The 24415-nt window shown below is 40.2% G+C and overlaps 1 protein-coding gene across 1 annotated transcript in view; it reads left to right on the top strand.

Moving 5' to 3' along the window:
* Window positions 1–1329: 1329 nt before the first annotated feature.
* Window positions 1330–24415, top strand: part of LOC124777259 (mucin-17-like) — a 91419-nt gene continuing 68333 nt past the window's right edge. The window contains 4 exon segments of the mRNA XM_047252585.1: window positions 1330–1394; window positions 3382–3645; window positions 5136–5386; window positions 21676–21831. Of these exon segments, the coding sequence (XP_047108541.1) occupies window positions 1380–1394; window positions 3382–3645; window positions 5136–5386; window positions 21676–21831 (686 nt within the window). The 5' untranslated portion in view covers window positions 1330–1379.

The raw sequence follows: 24415 nt of genomic DNA, 5'->3' as shown, positions 1-24415 counted from the left end.
AATAAAATACTTCTCGGTTACTAGTTCATCATGCCAAAATATGCGTTTCCTCTCATCTGGTCGTACGTTAGAGGTCACACGCCTCACCTCAGAAGCGTTGCCACATGCTCACATCGAAATCTTTTGGTCATGAAGTTTTCATGTTTCGTTAGCTAGATGATGTGAAACACATCACCACTTATCTGTCAAGGACTACAGATTTATCTTACGGGAACTGCGAGCGATTTGTTCACTTGGTATCTTTTTTTTTTATTTGTGTACACAAGTGTTGCCAACCTGTCGACTGTTTCTCTCTCTCTCTCCCCCCCCCCTCCCGCCGCGCGCGCGCGCGCGTTTGTGTGTGTGTGTGTGTGAGAGAGAGAGAGAGAGAACTTCAAAACCAAAAGATCTCGGCGTGAGCACGTGGCGAATTTTTATTAGTTAAGTAGCTGTGCTCGCTCTAACCTGCGACCAGATGAAAGAAAACGCAGTCTTTGGCAGGACAAAGGAGTTAAAGTAATATTTTATTACTTTAAAAATTATGATTGTGAACAGTTTCGAATCTATAATTATCGCACATAAAAACAAAACTGTATCATTCCGAATTAAATCCATTGAATACGCCTTAATATAAAAGGCGAAAGCCATCTGGAACGTAGATAAATATTAAGGGTGCAGTCATAAAAAGATGTTTGAATCAATAAAAGAGAGTTAAGAATATGTAATTCCTGGGAAAATGGCCACATCAACATACTTGCTGCACGCAGTTACTGCACAATCAAAATATTATTTGCACTTTGCCTCCTGTGGCCGCTATCGGAACCACACTGTGACCTTACAGTGGTGATTAATGGAAAAGTTTCGCACAGTCAGTGTTTTCAGTTCAGCTGTGCATATACTAACAAGTGGTTCAGCGTGCCCTCGTGAAATATCAGTTAAAAACTCGCGATAAGCCGACAGAAGCACACTCACTTCCATGTGCAAAAATATTGTGGTCGACTAACAAACTTTGTGACTGTTACACAACTACTTCAGGGTCTTCAAATTTCATTTTCCATCATTGTGGCGGGAAGTGCTCGTCGTAGTCCCGCAATAGCGACAGCTTAAACCGCGGTAGCTGTGACATTGCGGCACCTAGCGGCGTGGCTGCGCCGTGTCGCAAGGGCGGGGCAGCGTCTTCTGAGAGCTGGCTCGCTTCTGTTGCAGAGCACCGATGAGCGCACGGCCGTGAGCACTTCGCCGCCATGGAGGCCCAAGACGAGCTCAGCTGCTCGAGCGGCGGCAGCAGCAACAGCACCAGCACTGCCTCTCTGCCGCGCCACCACGACCCGCCCCCGCCGCCCCCCAGCACTCCGCCGCCCCCGCCGCCAACGATCGACACCAAGAGGTCCAGCATCGTTATGATGATCAACCAAGTAAGTGCCGTCTGCTCTCCAGCATTGGGGCGAACCGACGAAATTTCGTTTAGGCGCATTTCCTGAGTATTTTGGTATGAGGTGCGTACTGTCTCCAGTGGCTCATTGCAGATTTAACTGCATTTCGTTTGATTTCTTACCACCCCTCCACCCCCCACCCTTCCCGCCATTTACACTGTGTCGCGGATGATCCTGTTGTATACAGAGAAGCAGCGACCTTAGAAAATATCTGCAAAATGCAGGAAAACCTGCATAGGATCTGCTCTTCATTCGAGCATTGGTAGTTCATCCTAAATATAAACAAATGCAATGTTTTTCGCATAAATAGATAGAAGGATCCATTATTGTATGACTACATGATTGCAGAACAACCACTGGAAGCAGTCACATCCTTTAAATATCTGGAAATGGGGATTATATAAAGTGCATCAACACTAATCGCAGGGAGGGAAGGTGTTAGAATGAGACTCATTGAAAGAATCCTCATGAAGTCCACATGTTATAGTAACCACAATCCCTAATGTGCAATAGCAAGGTGAGTGTCTTTCTGGAGGGAGTGGTTCAAAACCTGATGATGGAACATTCTTTGATGAAATTCAGCCAGTAAGAAGAGACGATCTGGTAGCTTACCATTGCTCATCAGCAGACCTTTTGCTCTTCCATATATCCCATGGGGTGTGGGGACAGGCGGCACAGTGCTTCTTGAGAGAAATGGGCTGTGTATCATTACATAAATTGTGTTATGTTAACCCAGTCCGATACTAATCTCATACAGTTCAGTGTGATGGGTTTCTCACACATTATTTGTTAATTGCACTGCATTTTGGTACTAATGCCAGACTGAAATTCATTGGAGGAATCCTCAGGAAGTGTAGTTCATCAACGAAAGAGATAGCCTAGAAAAACTTCGTGTGACAGAATAGCTTGCCAGTAAATATTGCTTCCTCCTACATATATCTTGAGAAATGAGACTGGACTTAAAATTGGAGAGATTCAGGCTCACTTGTGAGCTTACCAACAGTTGTCCTTCTCGTGTACCATTTTCAATTGGCACAGGAAAAGGGGGAGGGGGGAGTGAGTGCTACACAAAGTACCCTCCAACTACACCATAATATGACTTGTGGAGTTTAGATATAGGTTGCACTCAAAATACCTCCAAAAGAGTGTAAATGTCGATGGCATGTGCTATCTGTTTTGTCTGGTTGCAAACTTCTTCCATTCACTCACACTTTTGCTAACAGAATGTTTGTACTGTACAGCTGCAACCACCCACAGTTTGATTTTGTGTACTTTACTGAAAAATTGCAGTTTTTGGTTTTGAATTTTACTGTCATCACCAGACGTGCTTTCATACTTGTATCAAAATGTGTGGGTATGAGTTGACATGTGAGCTGCCATAGGATAAGCAAAAGTTCACAGTTTGAAATGTTTGACAGTGATGGTTGTGTCACATACTCAACTTACATGGAATGATTGGCTTTCTTTTCGAACAGCTGATACTTACGTTGTTCTTCATGTTTTCACTTACATTCACACTGTTACGTATGTACATAAGTGCCTGTGAGAAGCCAGCTCTATTCTGGTGATTGTGTTTTACAGTCTTTTTAACATTTGTGAAGATGTTTTCACAGAAACAAAGATCATTGGGGTAACAAACAAAATAAATCATAATTATGTAAACATGCTAATGGATACCATGGTTCCCTTCTAACAAAATACAGTAATGAACCTGCAATACCAGATATTTACTGTGAGCTATCATGTCATCAAAATTGCAGATGTAATCCATTCACCTCCTAAATTCACTATGAGTAGACTACGTGGCAAAACCAGAATTACATTATTTTTATGATATCGTGTACTGCATCCACACTGATCTATAGTTATAAACATTTGGTAACAATATTGCATAGTTGAAAAAAGCCATACAACGACTCGATAGGATGGGCATAGACTTTTCTCGCTATTGGTTATCAATATGTCTCAGGACGAGGTGGACACCAAGGGCTCAGGTGGCGTCTCCAACCCGGGCTTCGTGGATGATGATGGCAGTGCCAGCGGCCGCGCCGCAACGCCGACTTCAACATCTGGTGCAGAACCACACCGGCCCGCTCCACCACCACCTCAACCACAGCTGCAGCAGCTGACCAATGGTGGCTTCAATGAGCACCACCTCAATGGCGTAAATGGCGGGCCATTCCTCAACACCACTGTGCAGCAGCCACCAGGAGTCGTTGGTACTCTTACTGAGGTAAGGGAACACATCTCATTTCTTGGCACAGATTATGAGGTTGACATTCAAGGGAAAGGGCCAGCATCACACATTTTCATAGTTGTCTTCTGTGATTTTTGCGCATGGGCTTTTCTTTCCAGTCTTCTGACTCATTTGATATGGCCTGTACAACACCCCTAAAGTGTGCCCTGACACTTCCCTGTTCACTTTTAAATCTTTTGAAGCACTGAATAAATTATATTAGTAGACTAAACATAGTCAATGGAGAATCAAAATTACCTTAAGCAATTTGAATTTTATGTATGACTACTTATATCTTTCTTTTAATACATACTCATCTGATTATTACTTTTATATGCTGAAATAAGTATTACATATTTGGCTTACTTACAAAAGAGTTACTTATTTACCACTCTATTATTCCTCTTTTGTTAAATTTTCTTTCAGTTTTAACAGGTCAATGTTCTACGACTTTCCTGTAATAAATCTTATCTTAGTCAAAATTGTAGCAACAAATCCAGAGATACACTAATTCTCTACCCAAAGATCACATTTCTGTGGGTTCTTATACTTGGTGTTTCTAAATGTATTAAGGAAATAAAGTTAGATAAAAGTAGCTAAAGTGGAAAAGTTGGGTTAACTGTGGTACTGTGGTCCAGAATTTATTTTGAGGGAGGTAGTTGCAATCATCACTTTTGCACTTAAATTAATGCATTTCCAAATGAAGCCCAATCATTTCAGACATTGTCCTCTCACTACATTACTTTTCCCATATACAGGAAACTATCAATTGTTGTTGTTGTGGTCTTCAGTCCTGAGACTGGTTTGATGCAGCTCTCCGTGCTACTCTATCCTGTGCAAGCTTCTTCAACTCCCAGTACTTACTGCAACCTACATCCTTCTTAATCTGCTGAGTGTATTCGTCTCTTGGTCTCCCTCTACGATTTTTACCAACCACGCTGCCCTCCAATGCTAAATTTGTGATCCCTTGATGCCTCAAAACATCTCCTACCAACCGGTCCCTTCTTCTTGTCAAGTTGTGCCGCAAACTCCTCTTCTCCCCAATTCTATTGAATACCTCCTCATTAGTTCTGTGATCAACTCATATAATCTTGAGCATTCTTCTGTAGCACCACATTTCGAAAGCTTCTATTCTCTTCTTGTCCAAACTATTTATCATCCATGTTTCACTTCCATACAAATATTTTCATAAATGGATTCCTGACACTTAAATCTATACTCAATGTTAACAAATTTCTCTTCTTCAGAAATGCTTTCCTTGCCATTGCCAGTCTACATTTTATATCCTCTCTACTTCAACCATCATCAGTTATTTTGCTCCCCAAATAGCAAAACTACTTTAAGTGTCTCATTTCCTAATCTAATTCCACAGCATCACCTGACTTAATTCGACTACATTCCATTATCCTTGTTTTGCTTTTGTTGATGTTCGTCTTATCATCCATCTTATATCCTCCTTATTATTATTATTATTTACTTTTTTTTAGGTGCAGCTGAACAGCATGGAACGCAGGAAAAGTGCGAAAGACAAAGAGGTGGCTGCTGAAGCTGTGAATCTAGAGCTTGTGAATATGAACCCATTTACTGGCAATGGAGATGCTGATACTACAACAGCTGGTAGCCTTCCTATCAAGAAAGAAGGAGGAGATGACCTGCCAGACATAGCAGCAGAGTCCTATGCAAACGATCCATATGATGAGTACTTTGTACCTGTCAATGAGCATCGAAAGTACATGAGGTAAGCTTCCAGCTGGTTTCTGCAGTTTAAGATAAAAGAAATTTTATAATGGTAAGTTGCAGTATTGACTTCAATCTTACTATTTCACAAGCAACAGAAATGTGTAGATTGCTTGATTTAGAGGCAAAGCTTCTTCTTCTTCTTCTTCTTCACAAAAAGTAGCATACTCATGGTCTTCTTCTGACAGCCCTTCTATTCGCATGCAATAATTATTTCACTCTCTGTTGTGTGCCATGGAGCTTAAGTAAGAAATTGTTAGTATTATTGTGATCCCCATTAGTGTATTAGTACAAATTTGTTCTCCTTGGGCATTCAAGATGTGTAAAAAGTCAGGATTAAAAATATAAAATGAAACATTTAAATGATTTTAGACAAGAGCTTTCATATATGTATATTTGATAATCAATGTGCTATATTGATTTCTGTAATTCAAAGAAAAATTGCAAAATTCACTGAAGCACCAAAGAAACTGGCATAGGTATGCATATTAAAATAAAGAGATGTGTAAACAAGCAGAATATGTTGCTGCAGTCAGCAATGCCTATATAAGACAACACGTATCTGGCGCAGTTGTTAGATTGGTTACTGCTGCTACAACGATAGGTTATCAAGATTTAAGTGAGCTTGAACGTGATGTTATAATCGGCCCACGAGCGATGGGACACAGCATCTCCATGATAGCGATGAAGTGAGGATTCTCCTGTATGAACATTTCATGAGTGTAGCATGAATATCAGGAATCTCGTAAAACATCAAGTCTCTGACATCGCTGGGGCCAGAAAAAGATCCTGCAAGAACAGGACCAACGATGACTGAAGAGAATCGTTCAACGTGACAGAAGTGCAACCCTTCTGCAAATTGCTACAGGTTTCAATGCTGGGCCCATCAGTAAGTGTCAGCGTGAGTACCATTCAACCAAACATCATCGATATTGGCTTTTGGAGCTGAAGACCCACTTGCGTACCCTTGATGACTGCACAACACGAAGCAAAGGCCTCGCCTGGGCCCATCAACACTAACACTGGACTGTTGATGACTGGAAACATGTTGCCTGGTCAGACAAGCCTTGTTTCAAATTTTATTGAGCGGATGGGTGAATCTATGGACCTTGCATGTCAGCAGGGGACTGTTCAAGCAGATGGATGCTCTTTAATGATGTGGGGCGTGTGCAATTCGAATGGCATGGGACCCCTGATACGTCTAGATATGACTCTTGACAGGTGACACGTACATAAGTATCCTGTCTGATCATCTGCATCCATTCATGTCCATTGTGCATTCTGACGGGCTTAGGTAATTGCAGCAGGATAATATGACGCCCCACACATCCAGAATTGCTACAGAGTGGCTCCAGGAACACTCTTGTGAGTTTAAACGCTTCCACTGTCCACCAAACTCCCCAGACATGAACATTATTGAGCATATCTGGGATGCTTGCAACATGCTGTTCAGAAGAGATCTCCACCCCCTCGTGGTCTTACAGATTTATGGACAGCCCTGCAGGATTCATGGTGTCAGTTCCCTCCAGCACTACTTCAGACATTAGTTGAGTCCATGCCACGTCATGTTGCAGCACTTCTGCATGCTCGTGGGGGCCCTACATGACATTAGGCAGGCATACCTGTTTCTTTGGCTCTTCAGTGTAACAATAATTAAAACAGTTATGTACCAAAGTTGATGAAATCTGCCATATTGTGCATCACAACACATTCAGAAATTGTTAAGAAAAGAGGAAAAACTCTGAATCATAAAATCTTGAAGTGTCACATTCTAGAATTAAAATCACATTGAAAACAGCCATGCTATTCATATGGAATAGTTTATAAAGAACCACAGAAAACTCAAATCGGGATTTAGGGACAAGCCAAAGTGACACAAAAAGTTTTTTCTCCCTTTTTAAGCCATTCTGTTCAGCTACAACCACCATAACCTAATCAAGTGGACATGACATACCAATATACAAACAGTACTGTCCACTACTCCATTCAGTTCAGTGAATTCCATTTCTATTATTCAAGTAAGAGGATCTAAAATACCTCTGCAAATAACAGAAATAGTGCACCAGCAGGAAAGCAACTTGGATATGAAAATTGTCAGTTTGTGACTAAAAGCATTCAGCTGTTGCAAAAGTCTGTTTAAAATGTAATATGCAGAGCTTTACTGGGGTTTTGATCAGATCTAAGGTTACATATACAATATAAAGATTGTTACTCAGCCTTATGTTCATTGGATAGACACTGCTACTCCTCTCTAAATAGTTCATTCTGTTAACCAAAAAATTTAAAAGATGTACAGCAATATCAGTTTAAGAAGCCCTAGTTCATTAAATAGACCTCTGTGAATTATTTCCACACATGATGGGTGGATGGCACACCTTTGGGCTAAAAGTATAAACATGAAAACATGGTTCCAAATGAAAATTCTGCAGGTTTTGTGTCAACTCCAAGATTATTATTTATCCACTACAGTGAGAAACTGTGACTGATTTCTATTATGAGCAGTAACACAATAAGTGCATTTCGTATGCTGATGATGGCATGGTTACCAACATGTATATTGTACAAATGGAAAGACTGTGATTGACTCAGAAGCTATAACATTTTAATTTAGAATACCAGTAGCAGTATTCACAACACAACCCATAACAGACAGAATAGATACCAACACAGTTACATAAAAAGGATGTATTTCAGAATGAATTTTCATTATGCAGCAGAATATGCACTGATTTGAAACTTCTTGGCAGATTTAAACCTTGTGCTGGACTGGGACACAAAGCTGGCAGTTGTGCCTTTCATGGGCACACAGGCTCACCATTTACTCTGCAGGAAGTTTCAAAGAATCTATTTGTTCTCAAACAAAATACCTATTTATATAGACATTGTGTAAAATAGGCCTTCTAACAAACTTTTATTTGAATACTACAATCAGGTTGGAATAACACAAGATTTGTTAGTATTGAATGTGGATATTCTGAGAAGGAATACATCATTCACAGTGAAGTGTAAGGCTGTTAATGTGTTGTGTCTCTATGAAGTGAGTGCCATTCTGTCTTCAGAGCTTTCTTCTAAGGATAGGGAAGGCCTAAAAGGAATACTACAAACAGTAGAATCTTTCCTGGAAGCAGCCCATATATGCTTTATGAGATCTAAGCAGACCACATACAAACACTCTCTTATATTAAGGCATTCCTTTTATGGATGTTTGATGGATAACAACAGATTCCAGCTTCTTATACACTCCAGATATTTTGCTGAGACTGCGGTAGCTAAACTGGGACTTACATGCAAAGACAGTGGTCCATCCTTTATTCATGACTTAGTGACGAAATACTGACTGCAGGCACTCACTCTCCCCTGCATCTAGTGGTGAGTGGTGCACATAATCGGTACCTATACATAGTTGCCTTCATGAAGCCTCCTGTGCTCCTCCAGTGATTGTATTTTTACAAGTGCATAACAGAAAATATCACAGGTAACCAGGTGTCATATCCACTAATTGAGTCTTTTAGCTGCTAAACATCTTGTCAGAAATTCTTGCCACATTGTTCGAATGACAACAGGAGAAACATTTTACTTCAAAATAAATTCACTGACTGCAAATATCTTGGCATCTATAGATATAGTACCTATTAGTCACATATGAAAATTTTTGCCAGACTGGACATGAATCTGGATTTCCCACTCATTGCCTACCTCAACCACTTTGGCTATCTGTGCCTACCTCCAAGACTGACCCAAATTTCCATATGTCATACTGTGTATGTACCTATACCGTGGTACTAAACCAAAGTGTAGAAACTTTGTACTTGATATATGCATTTCAAGTTGGCAGTATAACAGTTTAACAAGCGAAGAACAGGAAGCCCGAGGTGCCAGATATGGGACATAAACCCATCCCAGTGCAATAAAATTGCTTTTGGTTGTGATGTCAAAACTCCATTGTTGCCAGATTTGTTTTGTGTGTACGTAGACAGTGTGCATTGTGGTTCATTTCTACTGTGTGCTTGTGTTAAATTCTTCTTTAGAAAATTCTGATACATGAAAAATCCCACAGAATAGAGTTTGTTCATCTAGTGATAATCCTTTGTGTCCAGGTGTGCCACTAAACTGCCAGGTGCTGGAGTTACTATGGAGAACTCGTGAGTTTTACAAACAGGAGAAAGAATATGGACAGCTGTCAGTTCTTGCTGAAAGTAGTGGAACACATCTCAATAACTCTTCGAATTAATGCAAGAATGGTAGTAAATAAGGGGATGTTCGTGCAAAAGTTGAGAGATGTAGACATGAGCTTAATGATACCGAGATGTCTGGATCAGATAATGTATTTTTAGCAACTCCTGGAAAGAAGAAAAAGCAGCTTTATCCTGTCACCAACTTAGCTTCTTTCCAGACTGATGCAGTTCACAGGCATACTTATGCTTGCAAAAGCAGGAAAGAGTATTATAACATTGCAAAGTTGATAGTGTCATTAAAAGAATGTGAAATTCCCAGGGGTGGGGAAACATCACTAAAAATTGTACTGAAAAGTATCGGTTTCCATTACAAATACTAGGGACCCAAAATCCTGTTAGAAAATGTGCATTCAGGGGTGGGAAGACATCACTAAATATTTTGCTGAAAAGTATGGGTTTCCTTTACAAAGTGCTAGATGGACCCAAAATCCTGTTAGAAAAGGAGCATATTGTGACAGCAAATTCTTATTCTTGAGGAAAAAAAAATCTTCTTTCACAAAGTGCCTAGCACCTGGCACATGTTGGTCTATCAATTATTCAGATGATTTTGAAAGGCATCCCCTATTGGCTTTTGAACACATTATAAGTTGATTTCTGAAGGAATCATAAATTGATATTTGAATGCATGCATAGTATATGTAATGCCTCTGCCAGGGGAACCCATCTAGAAATAAACTTTCCTGCAGACAAAAGGGGACGGGGCTATACAAGCTGAGTGGAATAAAGCCGAATGGGTGAATAACAACTGCTGTCTGTTTATGTGATTGATTGGGTATGTGAATGACCAGAAATGTTATAATAAGTCCATAGATTCAGACTACCAGAGTGGAAATAAAGAACTAGCAGGAATAACAGGTAAGAAAGATTAAGTATTATCTTCTCGGTGTATCCAAGAAATTGAAATTTTGACAGAAAATTTTTGGGCAGATCGCTACACTAGAAAGGGCAAGTTGTACAGTCCCCAGCTAGCAGCCACTTAAGTTTTCTTCTGGGAGTAGCATGGAAAATGCATTGTACGAACATGTAATAATGCGTAAGTGGAGAGTAATCGCTGGATAACTAAATTGGTGATTCTGACAGGTTGGTAGGAGTTAACCAGAGAATGAGTTTTGTCAGTGGTAGGAATAGTTACAGAATTAATGATGAGAAGATTGTTAGAATGAGGAAGGAGAAGAAATGGGACAACACACAAATTGTGGAAGAATATAATGATTCCAAATGTATACAAAAATTTTGTACTACTACTTTTCGATCACATCCTTGAGAAACTGTAGCACATGAATGAAATGTGAAACTATTTCCTAACATCAAGCTTTTTGCTTTTAGTAGGCCAAATAGGCATTTCATATTGGTATTTCATGAATTGCATTCTGCCCTATTATAAAAATGTCCATTATTACCAAAACAGTCTCACATATCTGGTGTGTGTTACAATCGATGCAATATTAGAAAGGTCTATTTTCTTTTACCTAGTAGACAGTGACAAAATAGACGAAATCAGATGGAGAAAACACACCAGTCTTGGGTACTATTTGTATTAACAGCTTTTTCTGTATTAGACAATGACATTTCAATTTTTCATGTAGCAAAACGTTTGACAAATTTTGAAGAGGTAATAGATTCTTTCACAGAGAGGAAAGCACACCATGTAAAGCTATAGCAAGATTAGACAGAAACAAAATGCTAGGAGCCAAGGACTGAATAAATGTCACCACAGGACATTTTAATTTCCACTATCCTGAATATAGTTTGATGGCATTCATTACAAAATATACACATTTGAGTTCCACATTGCAAAATACAGTGACACGCGCTAGAAGAATGCTGTGTGAAAACGCATGGCACTGCACTTTAGCACACTTAAGACCAAATAACACGTCTTCCATTTTCTTGAAGTTATATGTTTTATGTATCAGACTCTTCAGAAAGATGTGTGCTACAAAATGAACATATATATAATAGAGGGAAACATTCCACGTGGGAAAAATATATCTAAAAATAAAGATGATGAGACTTACCAAACAAAAGCGCTGGCAGGTCGATAGACACACAAACATACACACAAAATTCAAGCTTTCGCAACAAACGGTTGCTTCGCCAGGAAAGAGGGAAGGAGAGGGAAAGACGAAAGGATGTGGGTTTTAAGGGAGAGGGTAAGGAGTCATTCCAATCCCGGGAGCGGAAAGACTTACCTTAGGGGGAAAAAAGGACAGGTATACACTCGCACACACACATATCCATCTGCACATACACAGTCACAAGCAGACATTTGTAAAGGCAAAGAGTTTTGGCAGAGATGTCAGTCGAGGCAGAAGTACAGAGGCAAAGATGTTGTTGAAAGACAGGTGAGGTATGAGCGGCGGCAACTTGAAATTAGCGGAGGTTGAGGCCTGGCGGATAACGAGAAGAGAGGATATGCTGAAGGGCAAGTTCCCATCTCCGGAGTTCTGACAGGTTGGTGTTAGTGGGAAGTATCCAGATAACCCGGACGGTGTAACACTGTGCCGTGCATGGCCAGCACGTCTTGGCTTCAGTTTGGAACTGGTATAGGGACTGATGGAAAGGAGGGCTGCAGCCAGAGATGGGAACTTTAAGTGTGAGGCCTTTGAGGGTAATGCCAAATGTCAGACAAGCCTGAGAAAATAAAATATGGGAGTGAGGGCGAAGACATGTTTGCGGAGGGAATGTAAATAAAACTTAATGGGGTCGTTGTGGGGGTGTTGTGAGGGTGACATGGTATTAGAAGGTGGAAAGAGGCTTGTCTGACATTTGGCATTACCCCCAAAGGCCTCACACTTAAAGTTCCCATCTCTGGCTGCAACCCTTCTTTCCATCAGTCCCTATACCAGTTCCAAACTGAACAATCCATTGCCCTCACCCACCTAATCCTTCACCTACACATCAACTCAGCCAATGAACGCACCCGTCAACTCCTATCCTTAATAAAAGTCCTCAATCTTTCCTCTCCTACATCCACACCGGCTGTTCAGAGCATCCTCCTACAGGCCAACCGCAAATTAGAACAGCATGCCACCCTCCACCTTAAAAAACTATCCAATCTCCTGGTTTCCCACCTCCAGAAAGGCAACTCACTCACCCTTCACAACCTTTCCAGCAAACCTCTACCTCCTCTCATTGCACACAGACCCAGTCTCTCCCATCTACTCAATCTCCCACTTCCAGCTCCACTCCCTCCAAAACCTCAAAATTCCAATCAACACAATCTGGAACCACAACACCCTAATTCAGTAGTTAATCTTTCCTCCAAACCTCTCTCCCAATCCGAAACCTCTGTCCTATCCAAAGGCCTCACCTTCAGCCCCACTCCCAGATTCAACCAAACAGCCCTCGTCAAAGATTTACTGTCTTACACTCGTATTCTCTGCTGGAAATATCATTTTTCCATGAAGAAAAATGATCCTAATCCTACTCCTAATGATCCAACTCCCCAAGACACTATCCAAATTGAACCCTGCCTGGAACAGTTCTGTCCTCCGTCACAGCAGGACCCACCTCCTCTTCCTCAAAATCACCCTCTCCAAACCTTCCAGGAATTTCTGACTTCCAGCCTTGCCTCTCAATCCTACTCCCAACATCACCACTGCTGAAGCCCAAGCTATCTGTGATCTGAAGGCTGACCGCTCCATCGTCATTGTTCCGGCGGACAAGGGTTCCACGACCGTGGTACTTGATCGTCGGGAGTATGTGGCTGAGGGACTGCGTCAGCTTTCAGACAACACCACATACAAAGTTTGCCAAGGTAATCCCATTCCTGATGTCCAGGTGGAGCTTCAAGGAATCCTCAGAAACTATTTATCATCCATGTTTCACTTCCATACATGGCTACACTCCATACAAATACTTTCAGAAACGACTTCCTGACACTTAAATCTATACTCGATGTTAACAAATTCCTCTTTTTCAGAAATTCTTTCCTTGCCATTGCCAGTCTACATTTTATATCCTCTCTACTTCAACCATCATAAGTTATTTATCTCCCCAAATAGCAGATCTTCTTTACTGCTTTAAGTGTCTCATTTCCTAATCTAATTCCCTCAGCATCACCCGACTTAATTTGACTACATTCCATTATCCTCGTTTTTCTTTCTTTGATGTTCATCTTATATCCTCCTTTCCAGACACTGTCTATTCCGTTCAACTGCTCTTCCAAGTTCTTTGCTGTGTCTGACAGAATTACAATGTCATCGGCGAACCTCAAAGTTTTTATTTCTTCTCCATGGATTTTAGTACCTACTCCGAATTTTTCTTTTGTTTCCTTTACTGCTTGCTCAATATACAGATGTGTATATTAATTTCAACCATTAACTTTTCCTGTTTGTGTGTTTGCACTGCTTAACAGTGATGTTGCTATTGGCTGACTATGTCACATGTCCTATGCTTTGAATATCCGCTGTTATCGACTGGCGAGGTCACGTGACATGAGCTATGACTGGCTTACAAAAGCACATCGCAATCTTGATTTCAATGCTTCAGAAAGTAACATGCAGTGTTTGGTGGAATCCAGTTTTATACTTTCGTAATACAAAAATATGCTGCATACATGTTGCTGCACATCAAAGAACATTCCAAAACATGTTTTTCCCCTGTGTTTCATTTTCTAAAGTGCCACTAAATTCTAAGTAGCTGTATAAAACCATAATGATTCAAATTACTGACAAAATTTTTACAGTTACAAGGGAAAGTATACTGTCACTTAACATGGAAAAAGTGTAGTTTCACCCAGGAGAAAGTGTATTTTTAACCAGGAGATCTGGGAAAAATCTGAGAATTTTTTTTGCTTGTCCACATATACACCCTGATTAGACAAAATCACCATAGAGCAGCATGATACTGCGATAAGGCTGCCACCATATTAGTGACATTTTTAACCCCATCATGATGTGAAGACATACACAAGAAACAATAATAAGGTCTTACGATAACAGGGGTAGAAAGGCTGTTGAGTGAAGCTCGTGGGACTGTGCGTGCAGCCTCTTGAAGGAAGAATGTCAAGCATATCAAAAAACTTATTTAGGGAGCACAGACGATGGAAGGTACCATTAGTGACCAAGAACAGCTAATGAAATGACTCAGTGATGACCACAATGACAGTTTTTATGCTGATTCTGACAACAGTGATGACGGGGAGCTGGGTAGTATTGTGCCATTGTCACCATAACATTTTGAGTGAAATGCTATAAATATTGGTTATTTACTGTATCACTGTCTTAATAAAACCTAGAGTGAGAAGTTACAATCTCAGTTATTGTCTATTTTGTAAACTATGTACCATAATGTTTTCAAGATATCAGTCACCATCAAATGCTTATTTTCTCCAAATACTTATCCCTGTATTTCTTTGCTTCATTATCAAAATCGTATGTTTTGTTATTCTTGTTGTTGTTGTGGTCTTCAGTCCTGAGACTGGTTTGATGCAGCTCTCCATGCTCCTCTATCCTGTGCAAGCTTCTTCATCTCCCAGTAACTACTGCAACCTACATCCTTCTGAATCTGCTTAGTGTATTCATCTCTTCATCTCCCTCTACGATTTTTACCCTCCACGCTGCCCTCCAATACTAAATTGGTGATCCCTTGATGCCTCAGAACATGTCCTACCAACCGATGCCTTCTTCTAGTCAAGTTGTGCAACAAATTTCTCTTCTCCCCAATCTTATTCAATACCTCCTGATTAGTTATGTGATCTACCCACCTATTCTTCTACATTCTTCTGTAGCACCACATTTCGAAAGCTTCTATTCTCTTATTGTCCAAACTATTTATCGTCCATGTTTCACTTCCATACATGGCTACAATCCAAACAAATACTTTCAGAAACAACTTCGTGACACTTAAATCTATACTCGATGTTAACAAATTTCTCTTCTTCAGAAACGCTTTACTTGCCATTGCCAGTCTACATTTTATATCCTCTCTACTTCGACCATCATCATTTATTTTGCTCCCCAAATAGCAAAACTCCTTTACTACTTTAAGTGTCTCATTTCCTAATCTAATTCCCTCAGCATCACCCGACTTAATTCGACTACACTCCATTATCCTCGTTTTGCCTTTGTTGATGTTCATCTTATATCCTCCTTTCAAGACACTATCCATTCCGTTCAACTGCTCTTCCAAGTCCTTTGCTGTCTCTGACAGAATTACAATGTCATCAGCAAACCTCAAAGTTTTTATTTCTTCTCCATGGATTTTAATACCTACTCGGAATTTTTCTTTTGTTTCCTTCACTGCTTGCTCAATATACAGATTGAATAACATCAGGGAGAGGCTACAACCGTGTCTCACTCCCTTCCCAACCACTGCTTCCCGTTCATGTCCCTCGACTCTTATAACTGCCATCTGGTTTCTGTACAAATTGTAAACAGCCATTCGCTCCCTCTATTTTACCCCTGCCACCTTCAGAATTTGAAAGAGAGTATTCCAGTCAACATTGTCAAAAGCTTTCTCTAAGTCTACAAATGCTAGAAACATAGGTTTGCCTTTTCTTAATCAAGCTTCTAAGATAAGTCGTAGGGTCAGTATTGCCTCACGTGTTCCGATATTTCTATGGAAACCAAACTGATCTTCCCCGAGGTTGACTTCTACTAGTTTTTCCATTCATCTGTAAAGAATTCATGTTAGTATTTTGCAGCCGTGACTTATTAAACTGATAGTTCGGTAATTTTCACATCTGTCAACACCTGCTTTCTTTTGGATTGGAATTATTATATTCTTCTTGAAGTCTGAGGGTATTTCGCCAGTCTCATATATCTTGCTCACCAGATGGTAGAGTTTTGTCATGACTGGCTCTCCCAAGGCCATCAGTAGTTCTAATGGAATGTTGTCTAGTCCTGAGGCCTTGTTTCGACTCAGGTCTTTCAGTGCTCTGTCAAACTCTTCATACAGTATCTTATCTCCCATTTCATCTTCATATACATCCTCTTCCATTTCCATAATATTGTCCTCAAGTACATCGCCCTTGTATAAACCCTCTATATACTCCTTCCACCTTTCTGCTTTCCCTTCTTTGCTTAGAACTGGGTTGCCATCTGAGCTCTTGATATTCATACAAGTGGTTCTCTTCTCTCCAAAGGTCTCTTTAATTTTCCTGTAGGCAGTATCTATCTTACCCCTAGTGAGACAAGCCTCTACATCCTTATATTTGTCCTCTAGCCATCCCTGCTTAGCCATTTTGCACTTCCTGTCGATCTCATTTTTGAGACGTTTGCATTCCTTTTTGCCTGCTTCATTTACTGCATTTTTATATTTTCTCCTTTCATCAATTAAATTCAATATTTCTTCTGTTACCCAAGGATTTCTATTAGCTCTCGTCTTTTTACCTACTTGATCCTCTGCTGCCTTCACTACCCATTCTTCTTCTACTGTATTTCTTTCTCCCATTCCTGTCAATTGTTCCCTTATGCTCTCCCTGAAACTCTCTACAACCTCTGGTTCTTTCAGTTTATCCAGGTCCCATCTCCTTAAATTCCCGCCTTTTTGCAGTTTCTTCAGTTTCAATCTGCAGTTCATAACCAATAGATTGTGGTCAGAATCCACATCTGCCCCTGGAAATGTCTTACAATTTAAAACCTGGTTCCTAAATCTCTGTCTTACCGTTATATAATCTATCTGATACCTTTTAGTATCTCCAGGATTCTTCCAGGTATACAACCTTCTTTCATGATTCTTGAACCAAGTTATGCTCTGTGCAAAATTCTACAAGGCGGCTTCCTCTTTCATTTCTTCCCCCCAATCCATATTCACCTACTATGTTTCCTTCTCTCCCTTTTCCTACTGACGAATTCCAGTCACCCATGACTATTAAATTTTCGTCTCCCTTCACTACCTGAATAATTTCTTTTATCTCGTCATACATTTCATCAATTTCCTCATCATCTGCAGAGCTAGTTGGCATATAAACTTGTACTACTGTAGTAGGCATGGGCTTTGTGTCTATCTTGGCCACAATAATGCGTTCACTATGCTGTTTGTAGTAGCTAACCCACACTCCTATTTTTTTATTCATTATTAAACCTACTCCTGCATTACCCCTATTTGATTTTGTATTTATAACCCTGTAATCAGCTGACCAAAAGTCTTGTTCCTCCTGCCACCGATCTTCACTAATTCCCACTATATCTAACTTTAACCTATCCATTTCCCTTTTTAAATTTTCTAACCTACCTGCCCGATTAAGTGATCTGACATTCCACGCTCATATCCGTAGAATGCCAGTTTTCTTTCTCCTGATAATGACGTCCTCTTGAGTAGTCCCCGCCTGGAGATCCGAATGGGGGACTATTTTACCTCCGGAATATTTTACACAAGAGGACGCCATCATCATTTAATCATACAGTAAAGCTGCATGTCCTCGGGAAAAATTACGGCTGTAGTTTCCCCTTGCTTTCAGCCGTTCGCAGTACCAGCATAGCAAGGCCGTTTTGGTTAATGTTACAAGGCCAGATCAGTCAATCATCCAGACTATTGCCCCTGCAACTACTCAAAAGGCTGCTGCCCCTCTTCAGGAACCACATGTTTGTCTGGTCTCTCAACAGATACCCCTCCGTTGTGGTTGCACCTACGGTACGGCCATCTGTATCGCTGAGGCACGCAAGCCTCCCCACCAACGGCATGGTCCATGGTTCATTTCTTCGTCATCTGCAGAGCTAGTTGGCATACAAACTTGTACTACTGTGGTAGGCGTGGGCTTCGTGTCTATCCCTATAGTATTATTTGGTTGAATCAAACAATGGAAAATCCAAGATAAGGGTAGTTGCTAGTCATCATATAGCGGAGATGATGAGTCACAGATAGGTACAACAAAAAGATGTTCGGAAGTGAGCTTTCAGCCAAACTAGGCCTACAACAGCAATAGACAAAACACACACACATGTAGACACAAATTACACACACACACACACACACACAACCACGGTCTCTGACTGCTGAGGCCAGACTGCGAGCAGCACTGCATGATGGGAGAGGCAACCGGATGGTGGAGTAAGGAGGAGGCTGGGGTGGGGAGGGAGAAGGATAGCAGAGTAGGGGTGGGGTATGATAAAGTGTTGCTTGTGGAAGCATACAGGGAAGAAGTGGAGAAAGGATAGGGCAGCTAGGTGCAGTCTGGAGGTTAAACAGAGAACCGGGGGGGGGGGGGGGGGAGGGGGGGGGGCAGGGTGGTAGCAGAAAAGGAGAGAAGTGAAAAGAATGTGGGTGCATTGGTGGAATGAGGGCTCTTTAATGCTGGAACGGGAACAGGGAAAGGGCTAGATGGGTAAGGGCAGTGACTAATGAAGGTTGAGGCCAGGAGTGTTACGGAAACATAGGATATATTGCAGCGTGATTTCCTGCGCATTTCAGAAAAGCTGGTGTTGCTGGGAAGGATCCAGATGGCACAGGCTGTGAAGCAGTCATTGAAATGAAGAATGTCATGTTGGGTAGTGTGCTCAGCAACAGAGTGGTCCAGCCATTTCTTGGTCACAGCTTGTCTATGGCCATTCATGTGGACAGACAGCGTGTTGTTTGTCAGGCCCACATAGAATGCAGCACAGTGGTTCAGCTTACTTGTAGATCACATGACTGGTTTCTTAGGTAGCCCTGCCTTTGATGGGAGAGGTTATGCTTGTGACTGGACTGGAGTAGATGGTGATGGGTTGATGTATGAGACAGGTCTTTCATCTAGGTCATTACAAGGATGTGAGCCATGAGGCAAGGGATTGGGAACAGAGGTTGTGTAGGAATGGACAAGGATATTGTGTAGGTTCGTTGGGTGGCAGAATACCACAGTGGGAGGAGTGGGAAGGGAAGTAGGTAGGACGTTCACCTTATTTCAGGGCACAATGAGACATAGTCAAAACCCTGGGAGAGAATGTGATTCAGTTGCTCCAGTCCTGGGTGGTACTGAGTCACTAGGGGAATGCTCCTCTGTGGTTGAATGGTGGGACTGTGGGAGGTGGTGGGCGACCTGAGAGTTGGCCATGAGAGATCTGTTTTTGTGCAACGTTGGGAGGGTAATTATGGTCTGTGAAGGCCTCCATGAGACCCTCAGTATACTTCAAGGGACGATTCATCACTGCAGATGTGATGGCCACAGGTGGCTAGGCTTCATGGAAGGGACTTCTTGGTGGGGAATAGGTGGCAGCTGTCGAAGTGGAGGTATTGCTGGTGGTTGGTAGGTTTGATACGGATGGAGATACTGATGTATGCACATTTGAGGTGGATATCAACATTGAGGAAGGTGGTTTGTTGCATTTAGTAGCACAAGGTGAACGGAGTGGGGGAGAAGGTGTTGATGTGTGTGTCCTCACCCTCAATTCAGATTACAAAGATGGCATCAGTGAACCTGAACCAGGTGAGGGTTTTGGGATTCTGGGGATTTATGAAAGCTTTCTCTAGATGGCCCATGAATAGGTTGGCATAGGATGGTGCCATTCACGTGTTCATAACTGTACCCTGGATTGCTTTGTAGGTAATGTGGGACAGGGATGCAGGGAGTGGTAGGAATGAGGAGAGAGATGGACTCTGGGGAGAGGTTGTGGGATGGTCCCAAGGATTTGCACAGAGACTGTAGATCCTACTGGATTTCTGGAATGGGGTCAATGTGGCAGGGTTTGTAGGTAGATGAATTTGACAGTTAGCGTAATACTTGTGGTTCAAAACAAAAGTGGTGGAGCCTTTGTCAGCAGGTAGGATTGTGGTTCTTTCTGTGGATGTAAGGTTAGTTTGCATGTTGAAGGAGAGTTCAGTATTGATCTTAGGTTGAGTCTGATTGGTAAGATTGGTGGCGAAAAGTGTTTCCACTGTAGGGTCTGCAGGAAGGTTGTTTATTTGCTGTCATTGTGGTAGCAACTCAAAAATGAATTCTTATGTACACTGTCATTATTCAGTAGCTTACATTTACTAGATGGAAAGGAAATCCATATTGTCTGCTGTGTGTGTGTGTATATGTGTGTGTGTGTGTGTGTAGAGTTAGCTGTTGCAGTATCGCTATTGCACTATAGCCAAGCTAACTTAACATAACATGAACTGACAAGTGCAATATTTCACTGACATAGATATAATAGGTTTCTATATCTGTACCTAACACCGCTGATGTCAAGACACTCTCAGACAGTGTATTTATTTTGAATTCGTTTTGGATAGCTATCAGTCATCATTAATGTCTGTTAAATGTGACAATCAAGTAAACATTTTACTATTTGATTACTTTTGAGTTCAAAATCGTTCCAATTTACCAGTGGTTTTTCATCTCAGTTCATCTGGTAAACAATGCTTCTGTTTTTAACCAGACCCTACTGGACAGAAGTGACATGTGAATTGCAGTGCAACTAGTTAGTGTATGGTGGTGTTCACCTGTATTATTGCTGTTTTTGAGAGTTTTCAATTGTTTGTAGAAATAGGTTTTTGTTAAAAATAAGGAGAGTGCCAATAACAACAGTGATGCCAGAATCTTTTCATCACCTTCATGTACTGAAATCTGGAATGCTATTCTAATTTTATAATGGGACTTGCATGAATTGAAACACTTATACATGCATCATGTTTGCTATGAAAGTTGTAATCTTAAAACTGTTAATATGTACATATTAAGCACAGTTAACTGTAGACATTTTGGAAAGAAGGAGTAAAAAGAAATGGTGTATTAATGTAATGAATGTGTATCACTTCACTCATACTGATTTCTGCTGAATACTTTAACTGCATGTAATAGACTTTATTTGTATAGCTTTTCTCTGACGATACACAGTTTTGCACTTCATCAAATTATATCGTCAATAATTTGAAAAAAATGTAATTTTTGAATGGTTCTAGTACACTGTGTTCTGTAATCAATGTAAGTACTATACTTTATTCTTCTAGTTTCCTGTAACTCTAATACTGTCATAGCAAATCTTGATTGCAGAGTAATGAAAGTGATTTTATAAAAAAAAAAAAAGGTCTGTAAATACATGCTAAATGTAGAAGGCACTTAACACATGCATGGTACATCTGGAAACCCTTTACCTTTCCTGCACTGTCTGTTGTGTTTAGTCAGTTGCACGCAATACTTTCTTCACAGTGCAAGGACTCCCGAAGACCCACCTCGGTCGCGAATTACCTTCCTGCTCCCCAAGCCGGAGGTGCCCGGTTCCGGGGTGGATCGATCGGGCCTGTCTGTTAGCCCGCCTGTGGAAGGGGTCATCAACTATCGTGAATGGATGCAAATGTCTGAGAGGTCAGAGATTCTGACAGAGTGGATAAGCAAAGAGTCTCTGCTTTTAATTTAAATTTCTGGGTAGAGGGAATAAACTGCTGAGTGCACGCTGCCTGTATATGGTTGGGTGCAGTTTGGTTGACCTCTTTCACTTATTATCCTTTCCCTAGTCCTTGCAGTGTCCTCAAACTGACCATTAATGTTGTGCTTCATGTGTTAATGTTTGTGTATTGCTGTCAGCTGTGTAAAATATTTTGCTTTCACTTATAAGTAGAGTGCATAATGAACTAAAAAAAAAAAAACAAAATAGTTTACATTTTTATTTAACTGGAAACATAGGAAACGTAAACAAATACAGACTGCATAGACTCTGTTGTAGTACAACAACATGTATTTTATTGAACAGAATCATAAAGTAATTAAACTGCTGTGTATCATTCCCAGCAAAGATAACTGTTTACATTTATAACTTGCTTTCAATGTCATCTGAAAAACATTGTGTGTGCAAATCTACTTAATTATTATTTTGTACATTTCTTACATAAAACACTTTACTGCAGTATGAATAACAGTACAATATCTGGATACCTGTGCTATTTATTAACTGCATGGGAATAATCAAGAAATTTCCACTATTAGTAGTACTGTACTTCCTCAAAACTTGTAAAATTTACTCAATATTGTCACTCCAAGAGTTTTTTTAAATATGTTCTCATTGTCCTTGCAGTCTAAAATGAGATGAGGCACGGGCATATTTTCATTCTCAAGCATAATCATTAGGGATGCATTTGTTGTAAATGCTTTGTATTTCAAATGTAAGTAATATAGTCTAATTCACAGACACAGACAATTAATGGATGAATGCATGTTGCAAAGTTCAATGTTTGAAGGTTCTTTTTTATTTTATTTCTTTTTTATGGCACCTTCATTGTGTATACTTTATTTTCTTGTCTCAACTACCATTCAGAAATAATATTTTCTTCATGGTTTTCACATTTTGTGTGTGCATGTCTCTTCATTCATGATCCAGAATTCATTTTCATGTTCTTTTACATCTTTTCCTGTTTTGTTTTGACTTGAAGAATGTATAAGGGGCAGTCAGATGAGAGCAAGACACATGGGAAAAAAGTAAGTAAACTGTTTATTATTTCAAAAGTGATTGTCATAACTGTTCATACACTTATTCCATTGTGAGACAAGATGGTCAATGCCATTATGGAAAAATGTTTGCGATTACCAACAGAACTGTGATTGTATCCATGTGTGAACCTTTTCATCCAAACCAAATCAACGGCCACAATTTCTTTCTTGAGGGCTCCAGAAAAAAGGAAATTGCATGGGGCAAGACAGGGTCTGTATGGAGAATGTATAAGGTCACTACAGCAAAATTTCTGCAGTGTACTCAAAGCAGCGCCATTCTGTTGCAGGATAATGCTCACAAACATGTTGCCAAGATTATTTCAAATACACTGTAGAAGTTTCACTGGGAAGCCCTTACACATCCTCCATACAGTCCCAATATCACCCCAAGTGAGATCCATTTTTTTGAAGCCCTGAAGAAAGACATTCATGACCTTCAATTTGCTTTGGATGAAGAAGTGCATACCTGGGTTCCATAGGCAGCTGCAAACATTCTTCCATGAAGGCTTTGACCATATTTTCTCACAGTGGGATAGCTGTATTAACATCTATGGCAATTAATTTCAAAATACTAAACAATTTACTCACTTTTTTCACAAGTCATGTTTTCATTTGGCTGCCCTGTAAACCTTTTCTTCCAGAAAGTAAAGAATAATTTTGATTTGTTGTTTATTGTTGTTAGTCAAAATACAGTGTGTATTTAGTAAGTACAGTCTTTATTCCCTATCTGTCCAGCATCTTTAATTTTTGATTGCCTTTTTCTAGTTTAACTTTTAATAAAATCTTCTGTTACACTGATCCTCACTAACATGTTTTTCTTCTTTTTCTCTCTTCTTACTGGAGATGCTTTCATTTGTGGTTGTGCTACTTTACACTTTATTCTTCATGTGGCGGTGAAAGAAAGTTGTCTTATTTTTTGTTGATCAGCTATATAAGCTATTGGTTCTGTAGATGGTTACTGTATTGTCTTCATCTTCAATTCTTAAACAGTGCATACTATCATTTTAACATTATTTTACAAGTGAACACTAGTAAAAGTATAGGAGACAAGAAAGATAACAATACCTGGTCTTCAGAATTCTTGCATTATATGAGCAACAGAATTCTTGCATTATATGAGCGTGGCTTTTTTGAGTCCAATTTAAAAAAGTAAAGACTATTATTTGTCGTGTAGGAGTACATTATGTAAAAATTTTGTGACTTGTACTCATGAAAAAATTTAGAGTTATTGGGCACTTTGTAAAAATGTGGGAGAGGGGGGGAGGGCAGAAGTATTGTATATGATGTACATCCACAGCAAGTCAGTAGGCATTAATATTCTCAAAGAACACTTGTTGTTTTATAAATATTATTAAAGTAGCTGTCACGACTGTGAAGGTTTCTTTTAACAAAAGATGTAAGGGCACTATTTACACAAAACAGAATAAAAGTGAGAGTACCAAGATTTTTTTCATAAGAGAGGTAT

Source organism: Schistocerca piceifrons, chromosome 2 (genome assembly GCF_021461385.2).
Source record: "Schistocerca piceifrons isolate TAMUIC-IGC-003096 chromosome 2, iqSchPice1.1, whole genome shotgun sequence".
Taxonomy (NCBI): domain Eukaryota; kingdom Metazoa; phylum Arthropoda; class Insecta; order Orthoptera; family Acrididae; genus Schistocerca; species Schistocerca piceifrons.
Note: the sequence above shows the minus strand (reverse complement) of the source record. Positions and strands in the feature narration are given on the sequence as shown.